The sequence below is a fragment of the Thunnus maccoyii genome, chromosome 21, assembly GCF_910596095.1.
Source record: "Thunnus maccoyii chromosome 21, fThuMac1.1, whole genome shotgun sequence".
Lineage (NCBI taxonomy): Eukaryota > Metazoa > Chordata > Actinopteri > Scombriformes > Scombridae > Thunnus > Thunnus maccoyii.
In genome coordinates, this window is record NC_056553.1 from 3341874 (window position 1) to 3359567 (window position 17694).

The 17694-nt window shown below is 39.5% G+C and overlaps 2 protein-coding genes across 2 annotated transcripts; both read right to left on the reverse strand.

Moving 5' to 3' along the window:
* Positions 1-616: 616 nt before the first annotated feature.
* rpl22l1 (ribosomal protein L22-like 1) lies at positions 617-2623 on the reverse strand. The gene is made up of 4 exons (XM_042399254.1): positions 2520-2623; positions 1344-1457; positions 966-1087; positions 617-845 (listed from the first exon to the last, which is right to left on the reverse strand). Exons 1-4 carry the CDS (start codon positions 2526-2528, stop codon positions 701-703), a joined length of 390 nt encoding a protein of 129 aa, XP_042255188.1. The 5' UTR covers positions 2529-2623; the 3' UTR covers positions 617-700.
* A 3349-nt stretch (positions 2624-5972) lies between these two features.
* Positions 5973-12919, reverse strand: eif5a (eukaryotic translation initiation factor 5A). The gene is given in 6 exon segments (XM_042399253.1): positions 5973-6341; positions 6610-6741; positions 8602-8706; positions 9401-9588; positions 12759-12837; positions 12839-12919. Coding segments are annotated over 6 exon segments (636 nt in total). The 5' UTR covers positions 12905-12919; the 3' UTR covers positions 5973-6275.
* Between the last annotated feature and the right edge of the window lie 4775 nt (positions 12920-17694).

A 17694-nucleotide genomic window follows, 5' to 3' on the forward strand; every position in this document is an offset into this window, starting at 1 on the left:
ATGTCAGAAGCTCATTATTCTCCATCATACAAGGGTTTCCACACTTTTTTTTTCTTTCTTGTGACCCTTTAAAACAATCTATTGTAAATCCTCCGTCCTGGTTGTTACTGGATGTGAGCGGTTTGACTACTGATTTCTTTTTCTCCTTCAGTAACATTTTTAGAAGCCCGGAGGACTGAAATGACTCATTAACTCACTGGAGAATCTGCAAAGATCAAAGTCTAAAAATATTCTCATGAATATTAAATCATTGTGTGGTGGAAAAGTTTGAGCTGTGATCAGATATTCAAAGTGTTAAAAGGAGAAATTTCTCATCAAACGTTAAAGAGTAAAAACTTGTTTTTAATCATTCATGATTGAGTTTATTGAGACTGTGCTTATATTGTAGGTACTGTAGTTTATATCATGTCATATCTCAAGATGAAGCATTTTTTCTATGTATTTTAGTGTTTAATACATTTTATGTTTGCAGCAAATAAAGCAGCAATAGTTTCTTCTGATTGACGCAGTTACAAAATCAGCATCAAAGTGTCTGTAGCATCACCTAGTGGCAGTTTAGTGTACTGCGTTATATATGAAACACTTTAAGAACACAATAAGAAGAAACACAGGACAGTTTAATGTTCTTTCTCCACATTTATTCTCCCGTCCTGCTCCAGCTGCTGACACACAGACAGCTGCGGCGCTCTGCTGCAGCAGTTTACTCGTCTGTCTCCGACTCCTCGTCGTCCTGACTGATCTGGAAGTAACGCAGCTCGTACGTCTCCTTGTCAGACGCCACCACTCTCAGCCAGTCACGGAGGTTGTTCTTCTTCAGGTACTTCTTAGTCAAATACTTCAGATACCTGGCAGAGAGAGGGGGGGGGTTGTTTACTAAGTGCAATAAAATAAGTATTTCTCAGTAAAATGTACACAATTAGCAGTATAAAGGACGACATCAGTGTGAATAAAGTTTCTTCATTCACCTTTTGGAGAACTGCTTCTCAGACGAGACGTTGATCTTGTTCTTCATGCGGCCGACCTGGACGATGTTACCGAGGTTCCCCGTCTTCCCGTTGACCTTTATCCTCTCTTTGAGGAAGGTTTCCTATTGGACAGAGCACAGTGACACACTAGGGAAGAGAGCCCTAGTAAATGTGGAGCTAGGGAAGGGAGCCCTAGTCCGTACACCAGGTTAGCTGCTCGCAAAGATCACTAGGTTAACCTTTCTGAGGTTTAGTTACGGGAAAGACTAAGTTAATTATAATTATAGATGTAAAGGAGAAATATTCTGGGGGTTTAGGTCTGAAAAAGACCAATGCCGCAAATACTTGAAAAGGTGAAGAACTGCAGTAGAGACTTACAAAGTTGGCAGAGTCCAGGATCCCGTCCTCCACAGGGTGGGTCAGGTCCAAGGTGAACTTCCATCCAGCTCCCTTCTTGGACTTCTTGCCGACTGTCGGCCTCTTCTGTTTGATCTGTCAGGTAAAAACAGCAGGAACAACATAAGAGCAGGCAAGGCAGGCGACTGCCTGGAGCCCTTAACTAAAAGGAACCCAGATAGTTAGATTTATTATAATGTTGCTATCATAACTATGAAAAACAGTGAATTATGATACTATTCTAACTCATCGTGCCCTGAAATAACTCACAAAAGGACCCAAAGCACTTTATAGATATGTAACTGTATACTTGTAATCAGAAGACAACACTGTAAACTACATTTACCTGACAGATAAATGTTACTGGTTACACTGCAGATTCAGATTTTAATCACAATAAACATAAACTATAGTGCATCATTATTGATTAAACCAACCAGCATTATATCAGAATTAAAAGCTCCAGCTTGAACACACTTTAAATAAATTTAAGTACATTGTGTTGATTAAACATCTTTCACTTTTAAGTAAAAAATTTAAATGCAGGATTTTTGCTTTTACTGTATGTTTACTGTGCGGTATTAATAAATAATAATACATTTAATTTGTACCGTACTTTTCATTCATAGTAAAACTAAGTGCTAAAATATTAACATCTATAATATTAATAGTTTTACACAAGACTTGTTTGTAGTTTGTTTGTAGTGTTGACACTGTTGTAGCTTCTTTAATTGATGGAATTTAAGATGAATGACATTAACTTTAAATTTAAAGCTATCAGAAGAAACGGCGAACATTAAAGTTATGCCGAACTGATAAGTGACCATTAGCTTACAAGTTAACAGACAGTATTTTACAAGTTTAACAGTCCAGTGAGAGAAAGTCACTGATATGACATAAAACCTATCTTATCTTAATGGTCGCTGGTCAATGAATGAATGGAACACGTGAAGCTAATGCTAACTCTGCTAACGTGAAGCTAATGCTAATTATGCTAACTTCTTAGTTTCCTTCTCGATAAAAGCCTGTTAAAGTTCATATAAACAGCTGTACAGTTAAAGCTTTAGTTTATTATAGATGTTAGTCGCCTGAATACGTGAAAAAACAGAGATATTAAGCAGAAATTAGGTAAATTCAGGAGGAGCCGCCACGACTTACCGGCGCCATGTTACGCGAGCGGACGTGAAAGGAAGAAGCGGAGGTGACGCAGCGATTACGTAACGTGCGTCTGGTGAAACGCCCTTACCATATATGGTAAACCCTAGAAATAAACATTTTCCTCATAAAAAATCTGGATACTGGCGGTGTGGCAACTATTTGCATTGCAGAACTTGTCTAAAACTATATAATATTCATTTTAACTTTATTTTATGTGCCGCAAATACCAAATTATATTAAGATAGATTCACAATTTTTCAAATGTGTCTTAAAACATCAGTCAGGTGTCCATATGAACAGTGAAAGAGGTTTTCCTCGCTGTAATCATTCCTCCTGTTCATACTGGATATTAAAAAAATTTTTAAAAAATCCTTCAAACGTGCTTTTAGTGTATAAACAGTGTGTCCACATTGTTATTTAGTGTAAAAATGCATTTAAAAGTTGATGTGAAGCTTATATGAGTCTTCAGCAGTCTGAGTTAGTCATATCAAGTGGATATCTGACACATTTACAGTCTTTTTAGCATCAAACTCCCTCTTTGTGTTTCCTCAGACAGTGTTTCCCTGTTGAGCTGAAGTATATTAACAAAAAGAGGGACTTTGGCGCTAAAAAGACTGAAAGATATCTACTTGATTTGACTCTGAAGCTTCATATTAAGCTTCAGATAAACTTTTTAAATACATTTTTACACAAATTTCTCTTTTCCTCAGCAAAGTCTGGAAACAAAAGGGCACCAGAGTTGAAATTTTTGCCTGTTGTGACCCATTTTATCAGCTGTCTGGGTTGGATGAGCAGAGTCCAAAGGTCAACTACAGCCCAAACACACCCTGATAATAAACCTGCTGAGCCTGGTTAATCATTGAGCACCTCTTCACACACACACACACACACACACGCTACCCCGGCTCTGCACTGGGCCTCAGACCAGCACTGCTGCTGCTGCTGCTCATTCAGCTGCATTTCTATGAACACACACACACACAGGGAGAGAAAATAAAATCCCTCCTGATGAGTCAGAGAACCCAGAACTGGTCGGATGGGTACGGAGAGACAGGAGGGGGGAGAGAGAGAGAGAAAAAAAAAAAACCCAACATTCATCCTTCTTTCCATTGTGTGCCATTCGTGGCTCAGTGTGCAGATATGCATGCAGGCACAAGTGAATGATTCATCTTCACATCGACGCTGGAGAAACTCAGGCAGGGTGTGTCTGTAATTGTAGAGTCTTTCTCTGCTGCCATGACTTCAAACCATCCACACACACAACAAAAGATGCTTCTAGTACATTAACTGCAGACGCTCTTCCTGCATCCATTTTGTGAGATGCTTTACGTTTAATGTGAACCTGCTTTCATCAAGCAGCCTTTATAGTTTAAGATCTTTTCTCTGTACATACACTAGAATCGATTGATTGATCTTTGTGAGTCATTTTTATTAAACACAAACTGTCTAAATTCTTCGGCTGCAGCTTTTCCAGTTTCTTTTTGTTTATTTTTAGGCTGTGATGAGACATTTTAAGACGTCACCTTCGACTTTTATAGACCAAAATGCACATTTGAGAGTTTAGTGGTGCAAAAAAAACAACAACCCATAAGCGCTGATCTATAGAGATGTGGACTGATGAGTCATCCTTCACTATATTCTCAACATGTGTGCGAGAGCATGTGCAGCGTACGAGATAAAAGGTGCAGGTGTGAATGTTTGACCCCTACAGTGAGGGGATCTGGTGGATCTGTTTATGCTTCGGGGGCATTTTGCTGACATGGTTTGGATCCACTTAGAGGGAAGAATCACTGCTAATCAATACAAAGTAGTTTCTTCCAGGATGACAAGGCTCCAGTGGTCACTGAACGGTTTGATGAGTATTAAATGATGTGAATCAGATCTAAACCCAGCTGAACATCTATGAGAGATTTAAACTGACATCAAAACACCAGATGATGGAACATCTTTATGAAGAATAAAGAGAGTAGAGTTCAGACACTGTAGAGTATTTGTTGGTTTTTTTCTTTAATTTGTCAACCGTCTTGTTTATATGTTCATGTGCTGTTTCCTACCAACAGAAATTTGAAGTGAAGAAAAGGTGGAAAAAAAAAAAAAAAGGTCACAAATGACGCAGGTAGGAGTCGCTCTGATACGTAGGACGTAGAGTTTCTTCTGTTTATCTGATAGTATATGAAGCGTTTAACACTTTAACTGAAGTAACAATCTGAAGGCAGGACTTTTGCTTTGTGTATTTATTATCAGCATTTTGAAAAAAAAAGATGAAAGTACTTTAAAAAGGTTGAAAACAATTTTTAAAAATTGCAAAGTTGGCAGCAGCACTTTTAAAACGACAGTGTAGCCTTCCTGTCCTGTTAATAATACTCCTATCTTAGTATTTATAAAGACCCTGCAGATTGAAGCTCAGAAGCTACAAAATAACTTTAAAATAATAAAAATAGGGATTTGAGAACCTTAACAAGGATTTGAGCACCTTGTCCATCAGTGTGAGTAATCAGTGGGTGATTACCAGTTTAAGAGACACAAAACCAGACAGACATAGTTTGCAGTTTTTGTCCATTTGTTTCAACGTTTTATTTTTGCCATCTCCAGTCAGGTGACAAAGGCCTCGAGTGAACAAAAAAAAGTTTTTGCGACTCTACCACCCTCCCCAACCCGATTGAGTCCCTCAAAAAAAAAAAAAAAATGAAACACACACCTCACTGCAAACCGCCTCACACATTCCGGAGGCCCACACCGCTACACACTCACGCCTCTCAAAAAAAATAAAAACAACAGAAAAATAACACTCCTTTTGTATTTGGGGGGGATGGCCGGGGCGGCGGCGTGGGGGTGGGGGGGCGAGCGAGCCCTCGAACCGCCCCGGTGGACGAGAGGTGTGAGCGCACAGGACCCTCACGCCCCTCAAACTTCTACACAGACAAGAGACTGGCATTATGAGGGTACATCACTGAAGTTTCTGTTCTTCTTAAAGGGGAGAAGAAGAAAAAAAAAAAAAAACACTTCTCTTTTCTTGGTTTTAGAGCTTTTTTTGTTTTTTTTGACATGCTGGGGTGGACCTCAAGTGCTCTTATATGTGCTAGCCACCACCGATCCCAGCGGCTGGGAGGGAAAGAAATACGGACCTTGTCGCGCCCAAATCCACTCAGGAACCAGAGCTGAAAGGCCATGCTGGAGAAGCGGTATGGCTGCTAGAGGAGGGACGACCTAAACCAGATTTATTTATTTAGCATCTACAGGGGCAACCCTCCCTCCCACTGCCCCCCCCCTCCCTCCCTCCCTCCCCCTGCCCTTCCCTCTAAAAGGCTTTAGACCTGCTATATTTAATCTAAAGAATATAAAAAAATAATCATACAAAAGCTGAATCCCCGGTGTTATTTCAACATTCAGGAATGCGAGTGGCGAAACCAACACTTTTGAAGGCAAAAATAAGCAGGAATGAGCAACTGATCATTATTTTTTGAAGTTGTTTTTATATAAAGTAGATTTGTTACCAAACAAAACCTCAGTGATCAGGCAGAGGACCATGCAGCGAGCTGCAGTGGAACATTCCCAACAGCAATGGAAAAGAGAAACGGAAACAAAAAAAAAAAAAAAGGGGAGAAAATAATAATAAGATCAATGATGAGAGAAAAATCACAACAGAATGATTTGAGGTTGTCTGTGAAGGCCGACGCTTTGGTGACAGAACCAATGAGAATGCAAGAGACTGGTTGTGGGTGGTGCTTGTTGCCTGGGGCAGCAAAGTCCGTCTCCCTATTTGCTGGCCAGGACCTTGGTAGCGACAGCACATTCCTCCCCCATGGCAGAAATCACGGTGACCTGCGGAGCACACACACACACACACACAACATGTCAGAGTCAGTCATCTGAAACTTTACACACATGCAGCTCAAGGTTTTTCATCCAATGAGACGACTTTCTGCTCATCATCATCATTGAACCTCAGGAGGGGGTTTATGTCGTCGCTGCAGCCAATAATCAAGTATTTGGTGCATCATTTATCTGCTTGCAGCTCAGAATCACATTTTATAACATCTAAAACTCACAGTTGTGCATCAGGATCTGATATAATGATAAAAACACTCACCATGAATTCATCACCCGCTTCAAACTTTGACTCGATTTCCTTGCCGACGTCGTTTTCAGGAACACGCAGGTCCTCTCTGATTTCTCCGTTGTCGCTCATCAAGGACATGTAGCCTTCATTGATGTTAACCAACTGCAGAGGTGAAGACAACATTTATAAAAGGACTGAAACACCAGAACACTGTTGATCTTATTCTCTTACAACTAAAAAGGATTTTGAGGTTGTGCAACAACTATTCTGTTTGTGTTTATTTGCTCTGGAAGCTGTCGAGCTTCTTCTCCCAGTTTGATTGTGTTTCATTCAAACACAACCCTGAATCAGGTTAAAATAAGCAGGAAACGCTGTTTACATGGCGGGTTGAGTTCATGTGGACACAACCAAGCAGTCACAGCTGTTCAGGATTGACTGGATGATGCTTCTTTAGTCTGTTGCTGATCGATTTCATGCTTTTTCTTGCGTCTATTTGTTTTCTCTTGCAAAGAAAATCCAATAAAAACTGAAAACAAGCCCCTACAGGACGACTATGTTTTGTTTTCTATTCTACCTCTTGTGGTAAGAAACAAACAGAAAACAATCTGATGTCCGTGGGGAGTTTGTCTCTTTGTTTTCTGTTGTTCAGCTGTTACATGACAGTGTGCGGTGGCTTAGTGTCTGGCTGGCTGGCTGGCTGGCTGGCTGGCTGAGGATAAAATCTAGGACAGCAGAGACTGACTCAACTTTGCAGGTACAACAATAACAAACAGACAACGAGCCGTATCCTTCCCATAAATCCCTGCAAACATCTACGCCTCATGTGATGTGAGCGTTGCAACACATCAGGGCTGTGATACGTGTTGGAAATTTTTAAACGGAGGGTAAATATGGAGGACGTCAGCAGAGCCGAGACATTTAACACCTTTCTGAGAAAAATACCCGTCTACATACCTTCATAATCTGCTTTAACAGGACGACGGCCGACAAGTTTAATCTGCTAAAAGCGTGACAGACGGACGAGTTTTGGGACCAACATAAAAAAAAAAAGTCAAAACCTGACACCTTAACATATAATCCAAGCCAGAACAACAGCGCTGCCATAATAACTACCTCTGTGAAGCTCGTGGTATTCGCTGTTTTCATTCTACTTTTTCGGTAATTTGAAGCCGTACTTTGTGGTTTAGTTTTAGAGAAACTGTTTCAGGGTCATCTCTCTCTCTCTGTATGTGTGTGTGTGTAGTAGCTGTTTGGCAGACTTTCAACAGAGGATAAACAGAGCTTGAGAAAATATTAGCACAGTATTAGCATTAGAGAGTACAGCACCTACTTCCTGATTAATTAGCCACTCCCTTTAAAACGCCAGCTCCTTGTTTGCTGCAAAATAACCTTCAAGAGCCTCAGTGGGTGCAGGGAGTGGAGTTGATGTAATGTTGGTTAATTGTGTGTTTTAGCAAAGGCTGATGTAGGTGGTTAATTATAAGTTAGTAAGTTACACTGACCAGAGGAGACTAATTGCAGGGAAGCAGCAGACAGACTGATCTCTGAGCGTTAAACCGTCTCTGAGACCAGCTGACAATCAGCTGCTTCTGTAGGTCATCATGTCTGCTTATGTGGTTGCTGAACATTGATTAGCTGACAAACCGATTAAAGCTTAATAGATAGACTGTATCTGATCACTTTTTCAGCAAATTGTAAGTTTTTATTTTTTGAACATTTCCAGTCATTTAAAATCAGATTTTAAAGTTTTGTATGTTGTGGCTAACAGCAGCACATTTAATAAGCACTTTAACTGTGACTCAGTCTGTGTTTCCTTGTTGTTAGGTGGGGGCCTCAAACACTTCAAACATCATCACCCTTTCCAAAGACCTGAACACAAAAGGACTCATCTCTGTAGTACTCAAACTCTACTGTTGCAGCCAGCAGTCGTACGTCCTGTCTAATGAGTTCTTCACCACGGTGACGCTGGTGTGATAGAAAGTTCCAGAGATGTTTGGACTGCGTGTGTGTGTGTGTGCGTACCTGGTAGTCTATCCTCTTAATGGAGGGAACATCCATGTTGTGGGTGGAGGGGCACATATCTTCATACTTCTTGTTGGTGAAGATGTCGATACCAACCAGGTTAACCTAAAGCACAACATTCAATTTACTCCACAGTGATCTTACAAGTTAAAATAAGAGCTTAGCAAGTAAATATGAAGTTTACAAGAGCAGCACACAGCAGATCAATTAACCTGAAGGCCTCACAGAAAGAGGTCAGAGCAATAATTTACTGCAACTGTGTCATTTAACTCACAGTGACAGCAGGTTAAAGACATGTTTGTTCCACAATTAGATGCATTTCCTGTTCAAATAGGTTGTAGAGAAAATCATAATGACTTAAAGTTGTAAACTAACAATGACACCAGCTCATTAATCATGACATATGATGGTGGCGGTGTAATGGGAATCAAACTATATAATCATTTAATTTTTTTTGGCTTTTATTTTGAAAGTTTATAGCCAGAATCTCCCTTTTTTCCCCCCCCATTTGTGATAAATTCCCACAGGAGTGCAAAGTACAGCGCGCACATGTGTGAGCTGCTTGGTGTTAAAAAGATAAGACGACCACATTAAAGCCACCACTTCAGGCACCACTGGGATCAGACCCGTCTGAAACCTGAGATCCTGAAGGCCTGAGCTCTCTGCCAAGGGGGCACATCCTTGACAAGTTTATACTTTCCAAACTCCATTAAAAGACCTCACTGCCAACTTACAGCTGCATAGTTTAAAGGAGGCTGCATTAACACGCTGTGAGGACTAAATCTTTACAAAAATCTACCTTAGCATGTCCGTGTTTGCCGGTCTTGGAGGTGGACATCTCTACGATTTTGCAGGGACGTCCCTTCAGCACCACGTAGCCGTTCTTACGCAGAGCAGAGCACTGCATAGGGTAGGTGGCGGAGGCGCCAGACTCGCCAGTCGTGAAGTCAAGATCGGGATCTGCCATGGTGCGATGGGTCAGGGGTGCTGCGGGAGACATTCACAGATCAATGACCTCGACATCGAACACTGAAGACATTTCATTAGCTGCACTTTACCAAACTGATATCGGCTTTTATTCTGAAATTACAAAACAACCCTCTGATTCTTGTGCACGTACTTGCTACAGTTTCCCTGCATTAAAAGCATATTTTAGGTTTTATTTAAGTTTATTAACAACAATAAACCCTGATTAATCATTTAAACCCAATTTTAATAATTTCATACTATTGTGAGACATGGCAGTAACTGTTTGTGTTTTAAATCCTTCAAAATAAAGTTTTAAGGCCTGATTTGAACTGAAATTATGGCATTAATAAGAATCAGAGAGCTTTGAATGTTATTAATGTAGTAGTGGTATAATTAGTGTTGTTAATGAGCGACTAAGTAGGAAAACGCTGAAGCCACAAGCTGACTGGCCAGGCAGGAATCAGCCAAAAACCACAGAAAAAGGGCGATGAGATCATCTCAAAACAGCAACGGAAAACACTCTCCAACCACCAGTCAGGAGGGATCATTACGCAGGATACCCAGCGGATGCTGGCGGCGTGCTGGTTGCTACGGAGACAGAGTGCTCATTGACTTTACAGCACGTGAAACGTCAACAGATAAAGTCAGTTAAAGGGAAACTTTGGTTTTTTTTCAACCTGGACTCTATTTTCTCATCTTGTTGTGTGTAAGTGACTAACGGGGACAACAGTTTTTGAAACTGGTCCAGTATTGAGTGAGAGCGCTGCAGCCGGGAGCTTCAACACAGGCTGCGATGTAATCCTTTGGGGGCAACGGTGCCCCATCGATGTACGTCCACTAAAAGTGAATGTTTTCACCACTAACAGGCTCAGATTGTTGTTATCAGTGTCTATGGAGAGAACCATACAGAGAAATAAAACATAACCTGGTCTGTTATTGTGATTTTTAGTTGACGTACATGGATGATGCGCACTTGCAGCTGGTTTCCTGGCTGCAGCGCTCTCACTCAATACTGGACTGCTTTCAAGAATTGTTGTCCCCATTAGTCACTTACATACACAAAAAAACCGGGAAAATAGGGTCCAGGTTGAAAAATACTTAAGTCTCTTAAGCGTTTTTATCTGTGAAACGACATTAGCCGACGCTTTAGACGACTGCAGCAGATACACGTCGGATTTGTTTAACTGTACATTTTGTACAAGCGAGTTTTACTGCAGTTGGTTACCGTGGATTTTAATGAACGCAGGCGGGAATAACTGCTGGAGAAAATCCTGTTATCCCTACATACTTTACAGACGCCATGTTGGCCTCTGTAAAAAACACCACGTTTCAGACTTGATACTAGCTACCCAAATGTCTGATGTTACTCATGTTACTGTAATGTCCTCCGAGCCGTGTCGGTGCCAGCGACGCAGGCAGGTGCGCATATTTACTGGGAGATAAATCTTTTCCAGACAGGTTTTCACTCTTCGGCACTTGATACCCAGGTGGGCAATTAAAATGTCATTTAGACATTAGCTCCAGCAGTGAATATGAGCGACAATTGAAAAGTTTTACAGAACAGGGAAAAAAGCTATTGAAACCGATCAATGAGCTGGATAATACAATTATGATGTATATGGATACTTAAGTTTGAGTAAATCCTGCATTCACTGTCCTGCTGCTGTAAATACTCACTAAAGCTGTTTAATATTAATCCACCACTGAAAATAGTCCCAAACAAAAGCATTATTCACTCCTGTTTGAGTAACATTTGCAAAAAAAACTAGAGCGCCAAGCTGTTAAAGAAGTTATTTTGCCTTATTTTAAAAAAAAATCTATTTGTGCTGTTTCTTTTTTTTTTTTTTAGTCTTGAGTTTTTTTTAGGTCTCATGGGATTTGTATATTTAGATTATTCCTGGCTATTTTCTTTACCTTTGAAATTAAGTTGTTAGCACGGTTGCCATGATCAAAGTAGTATCTTTGAACTAGTTTTAATTAAATTAGTGTGCATGAAAGTAAAGATCGTGTGACGATACACAACCATAAACAGCAGCTCAAACCTCCCCATTTCACGACTTTTGTTGTTGGGTTTAAAATATTTTACATTCCCCGCTTGCCTACATTTTACTGGGTTAAACTGGAGTTTGATGGCCCTGTCAGCGACTTCTCTCGGGACCTTTGCAGCCTTTCAGAGGCCCCACTGTGCTGCTCCAGCGCTGCCGTGTTGATAGATAACGCGAGATCTCGAGAAAAGTGGCATCCTCATGCTCAGTCATGTTAACTCAGATCAAATTAAGCCCGCTCCTGACTACTGAATTTTTTTTTAAAAAAAGATAAAAATCTGGCGACACCGCAGCGCGGATGGACGCAGGGAGAAAGTAGCCCGACTCAACACGAGGCTGCGCCGCTTTCCAGTCTGCCACTAACAAACATTTAACTTCACAAAAGGCAACATTAGCTAACTGCCCGACAGAATAGCAGACAATACTGCTGGGATAGTGACATTAATCCAGTGGGAAGTCTCATTTTGTGTTATCTGGCATGAACACATTAGCGCAAAGTAAAACAAGTTAGCCGGCCTACAGTTTACAAGTGCAGCAGCGCCAGTTAACGGTAACGTACTAACAATACCGCTGCCGTTAGCTAATTATATCTTACATTATTCGGTTTAAACAGCATGTACCAAACAAATTACCGTTAATACGACGAGCTGATGGCACAGAGGAGTGTATTATGTGGCCACCGTGCGGCGGTGCTTCAACAGCGAGGACCGTTATCCGACTGCTTTAGCTAATGCGATGCTAACGGCGGCTAGTCGTCCATTCAGCTCCGTCCAAATAAAAGCAGATTGACGCTGGCTCGCTCGGTCGACAGCGGCTGCTTTGTATACAGTTTCTGTGTTTTTACTGACAACATTAAGGACGTCGGATGACATGTAGACGGCGGATACCGGAGACATTATCGAGGAGAATGAGCAGCGACCGCGCCGCTGAAGGCCGCATGTCCCTTTGATTCAGCCTGGCGCACACACACCCGGCCCTGCCGCCGTCTACACCCATCCACAAAATACACAACTACTGCCGTAGCTTCTCAAACCACTACACGGTAAGTTTAGTACCTCAAAATTCGTTATTGGATCAGTTAAAAAACCGTAAAGTCCACCGTTTATCCCCCCAAGGCAGAAACACGCGCCATGCCACACTTACCTTCCAAGAAAAAGAGGACCGAGAGTGCGCATGCGCGGCCAACTTTACTGCAGCATCCGTAGAGGAAGAAGGGAGGAGGGAGGGGGGGCGTTTATGTGTTCCGGTAGACGCCCGGCAGAAAGGGATGCCAGGTCTGAGCCAAACATGGCAACCCGTCAGTGCTGCGGTTCCCCAAATACGGTGCATACAGGAGGTTCCAGGGCAGGCAAGAGGCGTCTTTATGGGTCCCAACAGTGGTGGAAGAAATACTGAGATTTTTTTTTTTCCTTTTTTCCTTTTTTTTGAGTCCCTCCCCATTAAAAAAATATGTTTTTCTTTTTGTTCCTGCACTTGGATGTTTGCTATGTGCAGAGTTTGACACTGGGGGGCTGTTTTCACATTCATCTGCTGAAGATGGAAATTCTCTGTGCTCATTTTTGGGATGGGTCAACGAGCAGGATTTGTGACATCACAACAACTCTGGAGTGAGTCCTGATCCAATATTCAACGTACACGAGTGTGATGTGGAAACTTGAGGCCTGCAGTGCACAAACACTGAGAATGCATTTTACAGTGGAGTTTAAGAAGTCTGGTGTCCAGCGGTTAAACTTCTGAAATGAAATATATTTGCATATTAATAGATTCTTTAATTTTTAATGAGAAAGAAGGAGGAGATGTAATTTTAACATGGTAATTACACCTTTTTGTGGAAAAAAATAGATTATTGTTCCAAGCAGAGTATTTTTAGATGTCTTACTACATGTCTAGAGGGAATCTTCAAAGCCCCCCTCCACTCAAAAATATGTTTTTCTTCATGTTCCTTCAGTTGGATGTTTGAGCTTCACTGTGCAGAATGATGTATGTACTCATTGAAAATCAGGTTTATATTAATTGTTTGTATTAAGACATCTAAAAAAATACTCTGCTTGGAACAATACTGTGTGTCTGATATCATTTTTCCACAAAAAAAGTATAATTACCATGTTAAAATCTTTAAAATAACATCTCCTCCTTCTCTCTTATTAAAGAATCTATTAATATGCAGATATATTTCATTTCAGAAGTTTAACTGCTGGATACAAGATGTCTCCTCCTTCACTGGAGGCTTCAAGTTTCCACATCACATTTGTGTAAATTGAATATTGGACCAGGACTGGCTACAAATTAGTTGTCATGTCACAAATCCTGCTTGTAGGCCCCTTAAAATCAGATTTTCAATGTGTTTCAATGTGGGGAAAAATGTCCACATTCAGCATATAAATGTGAAAACAACCTTCTAGTGTCAAACTCTGCACATACATCATCCTGCACAGTGAGTAGCAACAAGAAGAAAAACACATTTTTGAGTGGAGAGGGACGGCAAAATGTACCTAAACTATCAAAAATAAGCATCAGTATGGCATATTATATCACATATTATACTAAATTACCATTGATATTGATGCATTAACATGTGAGCAGCATTTGAATGTTGTAGTTGGTCCCGGTGGAGCTAATTTGAACTATTTTATGAGGGTTTAATCAGTACGATGCATATTTTATAAGTTCATGATTTATTCTGTGTGTATATTCTGAATTATAAAAATTATAAAAATGTAGTAAATTTAGCTGTCAGATAAATGTAATGGAGTAAAAAGGACAATCTTTTCCGTGTGAATAGAAGGGAGAACGGGGTAAAATGAGCCACTGCCTGTATCTAGGTAACCATAAACAAAAGTAATCATATGACTACAAATTAAGGAAGTATAGTTCATATTACTCAATCCATCTTGGACTCAAGCACATGGAGAGAGTGGTCAGCAAAACAGAACCAAGTGAATTCATCATGTTAAAGTCATCAGTCTTGTATCTTAATTAAAATAGATACATTTTGGACATAATAACATGTTAATTTAAGTCAGTGTAAGCTACAAAACAAGGTCATAAACTTAACACAATTGTGGATCTGAACCACTGTGTGAAACAGTTTTGTCTAAATGGAGGTAGTGGGGTAAAACATGCCAGTGGTGTTAGAGCAAGTTGAGTCAATGAGTCAATTTACTCTCTGTTACAAGTGCTACCGTGTTGATGAATAAATACCTAATTGTTGACTAATGTTAAGTTTAAGCCACACACAAACATGCTGTACATACAGACGGGTGACAAATTAAAGGAAAAATCAACATAAAGTGTCTTAGTAAGGTGTTGGACCACCAGAACAGCTTCAGATCATTGATTCTACAGTCTCTGAACTCTACTGGAGGGATGAACATCATTTTTCATAAAGATATTCCCTCATTTGGTGTTGTGATGATGGTGGTGGAGAGCGCTGTCTAACACGTCAGTCCTAAATCTCTCATAGGTTCAACTGGGTTGAGATCTGGTGACTGTGAAGGTCATAGCATCTGATTCACATCATTTAATACTCATCAAACCATTCACTGACCCCTCGTGTCCTGTGAATTTGGACATTGTCATCCTGGAAGAGACCACTCCCATCAGGATAGAAATGTTTCATCATAGGATGAAGCTGATCACTCACAACTACTTTGTATTGATTAGCAGTGATTCTTCCCTCTAAGAGGACAAGTGGACCCAAACCATGCCAGCAAAATGCCCCCAAAGCATATCAGAGCCCCCAGACCCCCTCACTGTAGGGGTCAAACATTCAGACCTGGACCAGTTTTTCCTTTAATTTGTCACCTGTCTGTTTACATTAAAGCACATTTATACACATATTCTCTCTGTAGTTACACTCAAAGATCACAGTTTAATATTTACTGAAAATGTTGAACAACAAGACACAAACATATGGTTTGTGTGTGAGTTTTTGCCTTTGTTGAATTGATAGCATTACTAAAGTTCAAAATAATCTCAAAATTGTTTGATTTTGTGACATTTTTACATCAGTATTTAACGGTGGCACTATTTACCCACAGAATGCTCATTTTACCCCTACCTTGGGGCAAATTGTTTTAATTTCCATGGATACACAACAACCTGAGGTATATATAGTAACTATTATTTGAAACAAATACACTTTTATTTTTCAGTAAAATCATCAAATGTAAAAAGTGAAAGGTAAAGCAGTTGAATTAAATGAAAATACTCAAGTGAAGTACACGTACCTGAAAGCAGTGGTGGAAGAAGTATTCAGATCCTTTACTGCAGTAAAAGTACCAGTTCAACAATGTAAAAATACTCCATCACAAGTAAAAGTCCTGCATGAAAAATCCTACTGTAGTAAAAGTACATAAGTATTATGAGCTTGATGTAGTTAAAGTATTGCAGTAAAAGTAGTGGTTTGGTCCCTCTGACTGATATATTATTATATATGACATCATTAGATTATTAATATTGAAGCATCAGTGTTAGAGCAGCATGTTACTGTTGTAGCTGCTGGAGGTGGAGCTAGTTTACACTACTTTATATACAGTTAGCTAGTTTAGTCCAGTGGTTCCCAACCTAGGGGTCGGGTCCCTCCAAAGGGTCAGCAGATAAATCTGAGGGGTCGTGAGATGATTAATGGGAGAGGAAAGAAGAAAAAACAAAGTTCTGATACACAAATCTGTTTTCAGTTTTTGGACTTTTTCTCTAATCTTTGATTTTTGCTGAAATATTGGATCATTTGAACATTTATTGAAATGAAAGCATGTGAGAAGTTTAGAGGGAAAAATCACTATTTGGTGGAGCTGTTAACAACTCATAGACATGTGAAATGTGACCCCGACTACACACTGCTTTTTGTAAGACGTCAAAAGACAAAAAGGTTGGAAACCACTGGTTTCATCTTTAACAATGTGTTGTATTTTAAAAGCTTGTTATATTATCCATTGTGTCAAATCTTCATCTGAAAAGCAACTAAAGCTGTCAAATAAATGTAGTGGAGTAGAAAGTACAATATTTCCCTCTGAAATGTAGAAAGTAGCATCACATGGAAATACTCAAGTAAAGTACAAGTACTTATAAATTGTTCTTAAGTATAGTATTTGAATAAATGTCTTACAGTTTTACTCATTTAAGTTTTCCATTAACTGTAATCAAACCTGCATGTGGAACAGCTGACAGGAAATTCAAGTTTTAAATGAATGAAGAAGAATGAGATTAAAAAAAACACCATAAAAATAAAGTTTTCTTCCTTATTTTCAACCCTGTCAACTTTATTTCTTTGTTTTTGGTACAGAAGTAGTCGTGGGTTTATTTTTATTTTTTATTTTAGAAAATAAAACAACAGCAAACACATTATTTCCTAGAAATGATTAGCTCAATGTCTGACATTAAAGAACACTAGAGAGAAGTATTAAAACTGAAAACTAGAAAATTTAATCATATGAACAGTTGATTTTTTCAGCAAGTTGACACGCTAAAAGGTATCGTGGTAACACAGGTGTATGACATATAACATAAAACACCACTAATAGCCGGAAATTGAGATTTACATAGAAATTATGAGATATTTTGTTTGTTAATATACTTGATATATCCTGTTCAATGGTTTTGACCTGTAAATCTTCTCTATTAGGGCTCATTGGATGAAAGTCTGAGAATTCTGACTCACTTGACTGAAATCTGAAACATCCTGACAAACCAAATTCAAGAAAAAAAAAGAAGTCTTATATGTCACATATGTTTGCAAGTTATTATTACATTATTTCCATTGATTTCTAATTATTTTTTAATGTTCCATCACATCAATATTTCCCATCACATCATCATAATGTCACCCAAAAGCCAAAAAAAACCGCATTCATTTAATCCCTGCACTTGTCATTTTCATATATTTCATCAAACTGGACTTTGTGTTCCACCTCCACTGTTATATAATTTAATTATTTATTTACATGTCACATTTCATTTTTTAAAATATTTTATTTCAAAATTTTTATATCCCATCTCACAACTATTATAATTCTATTCTGTGAATAGATTTTAAAGGTGCACTATGCAGGATCTGTCAGTTGTTATTTGTTTACATACA

What these genes read in the sequence shown, in the direction of transcription:
- rpl22l1 (XM_042399254.1), bottom strand. An exon ending in TCCTGGACTCTGCCAACTTT is followed by an intron (nt 1,088 to 1,343) that starts GTAAGTCTCTAC and finishes TCTGTCCAATAG; the next exon opens with GAAACCTTCCTCAAAGAGAG. An exon ending in GAGAAGCAGTTCTCCAAAAG is followed by an intron (nt 846 to 965) that starts GTGAATGAAGAA and finishes TCTCTCTGCCAG; the next exon opens with GTATCTGAAGTATTTGACTA.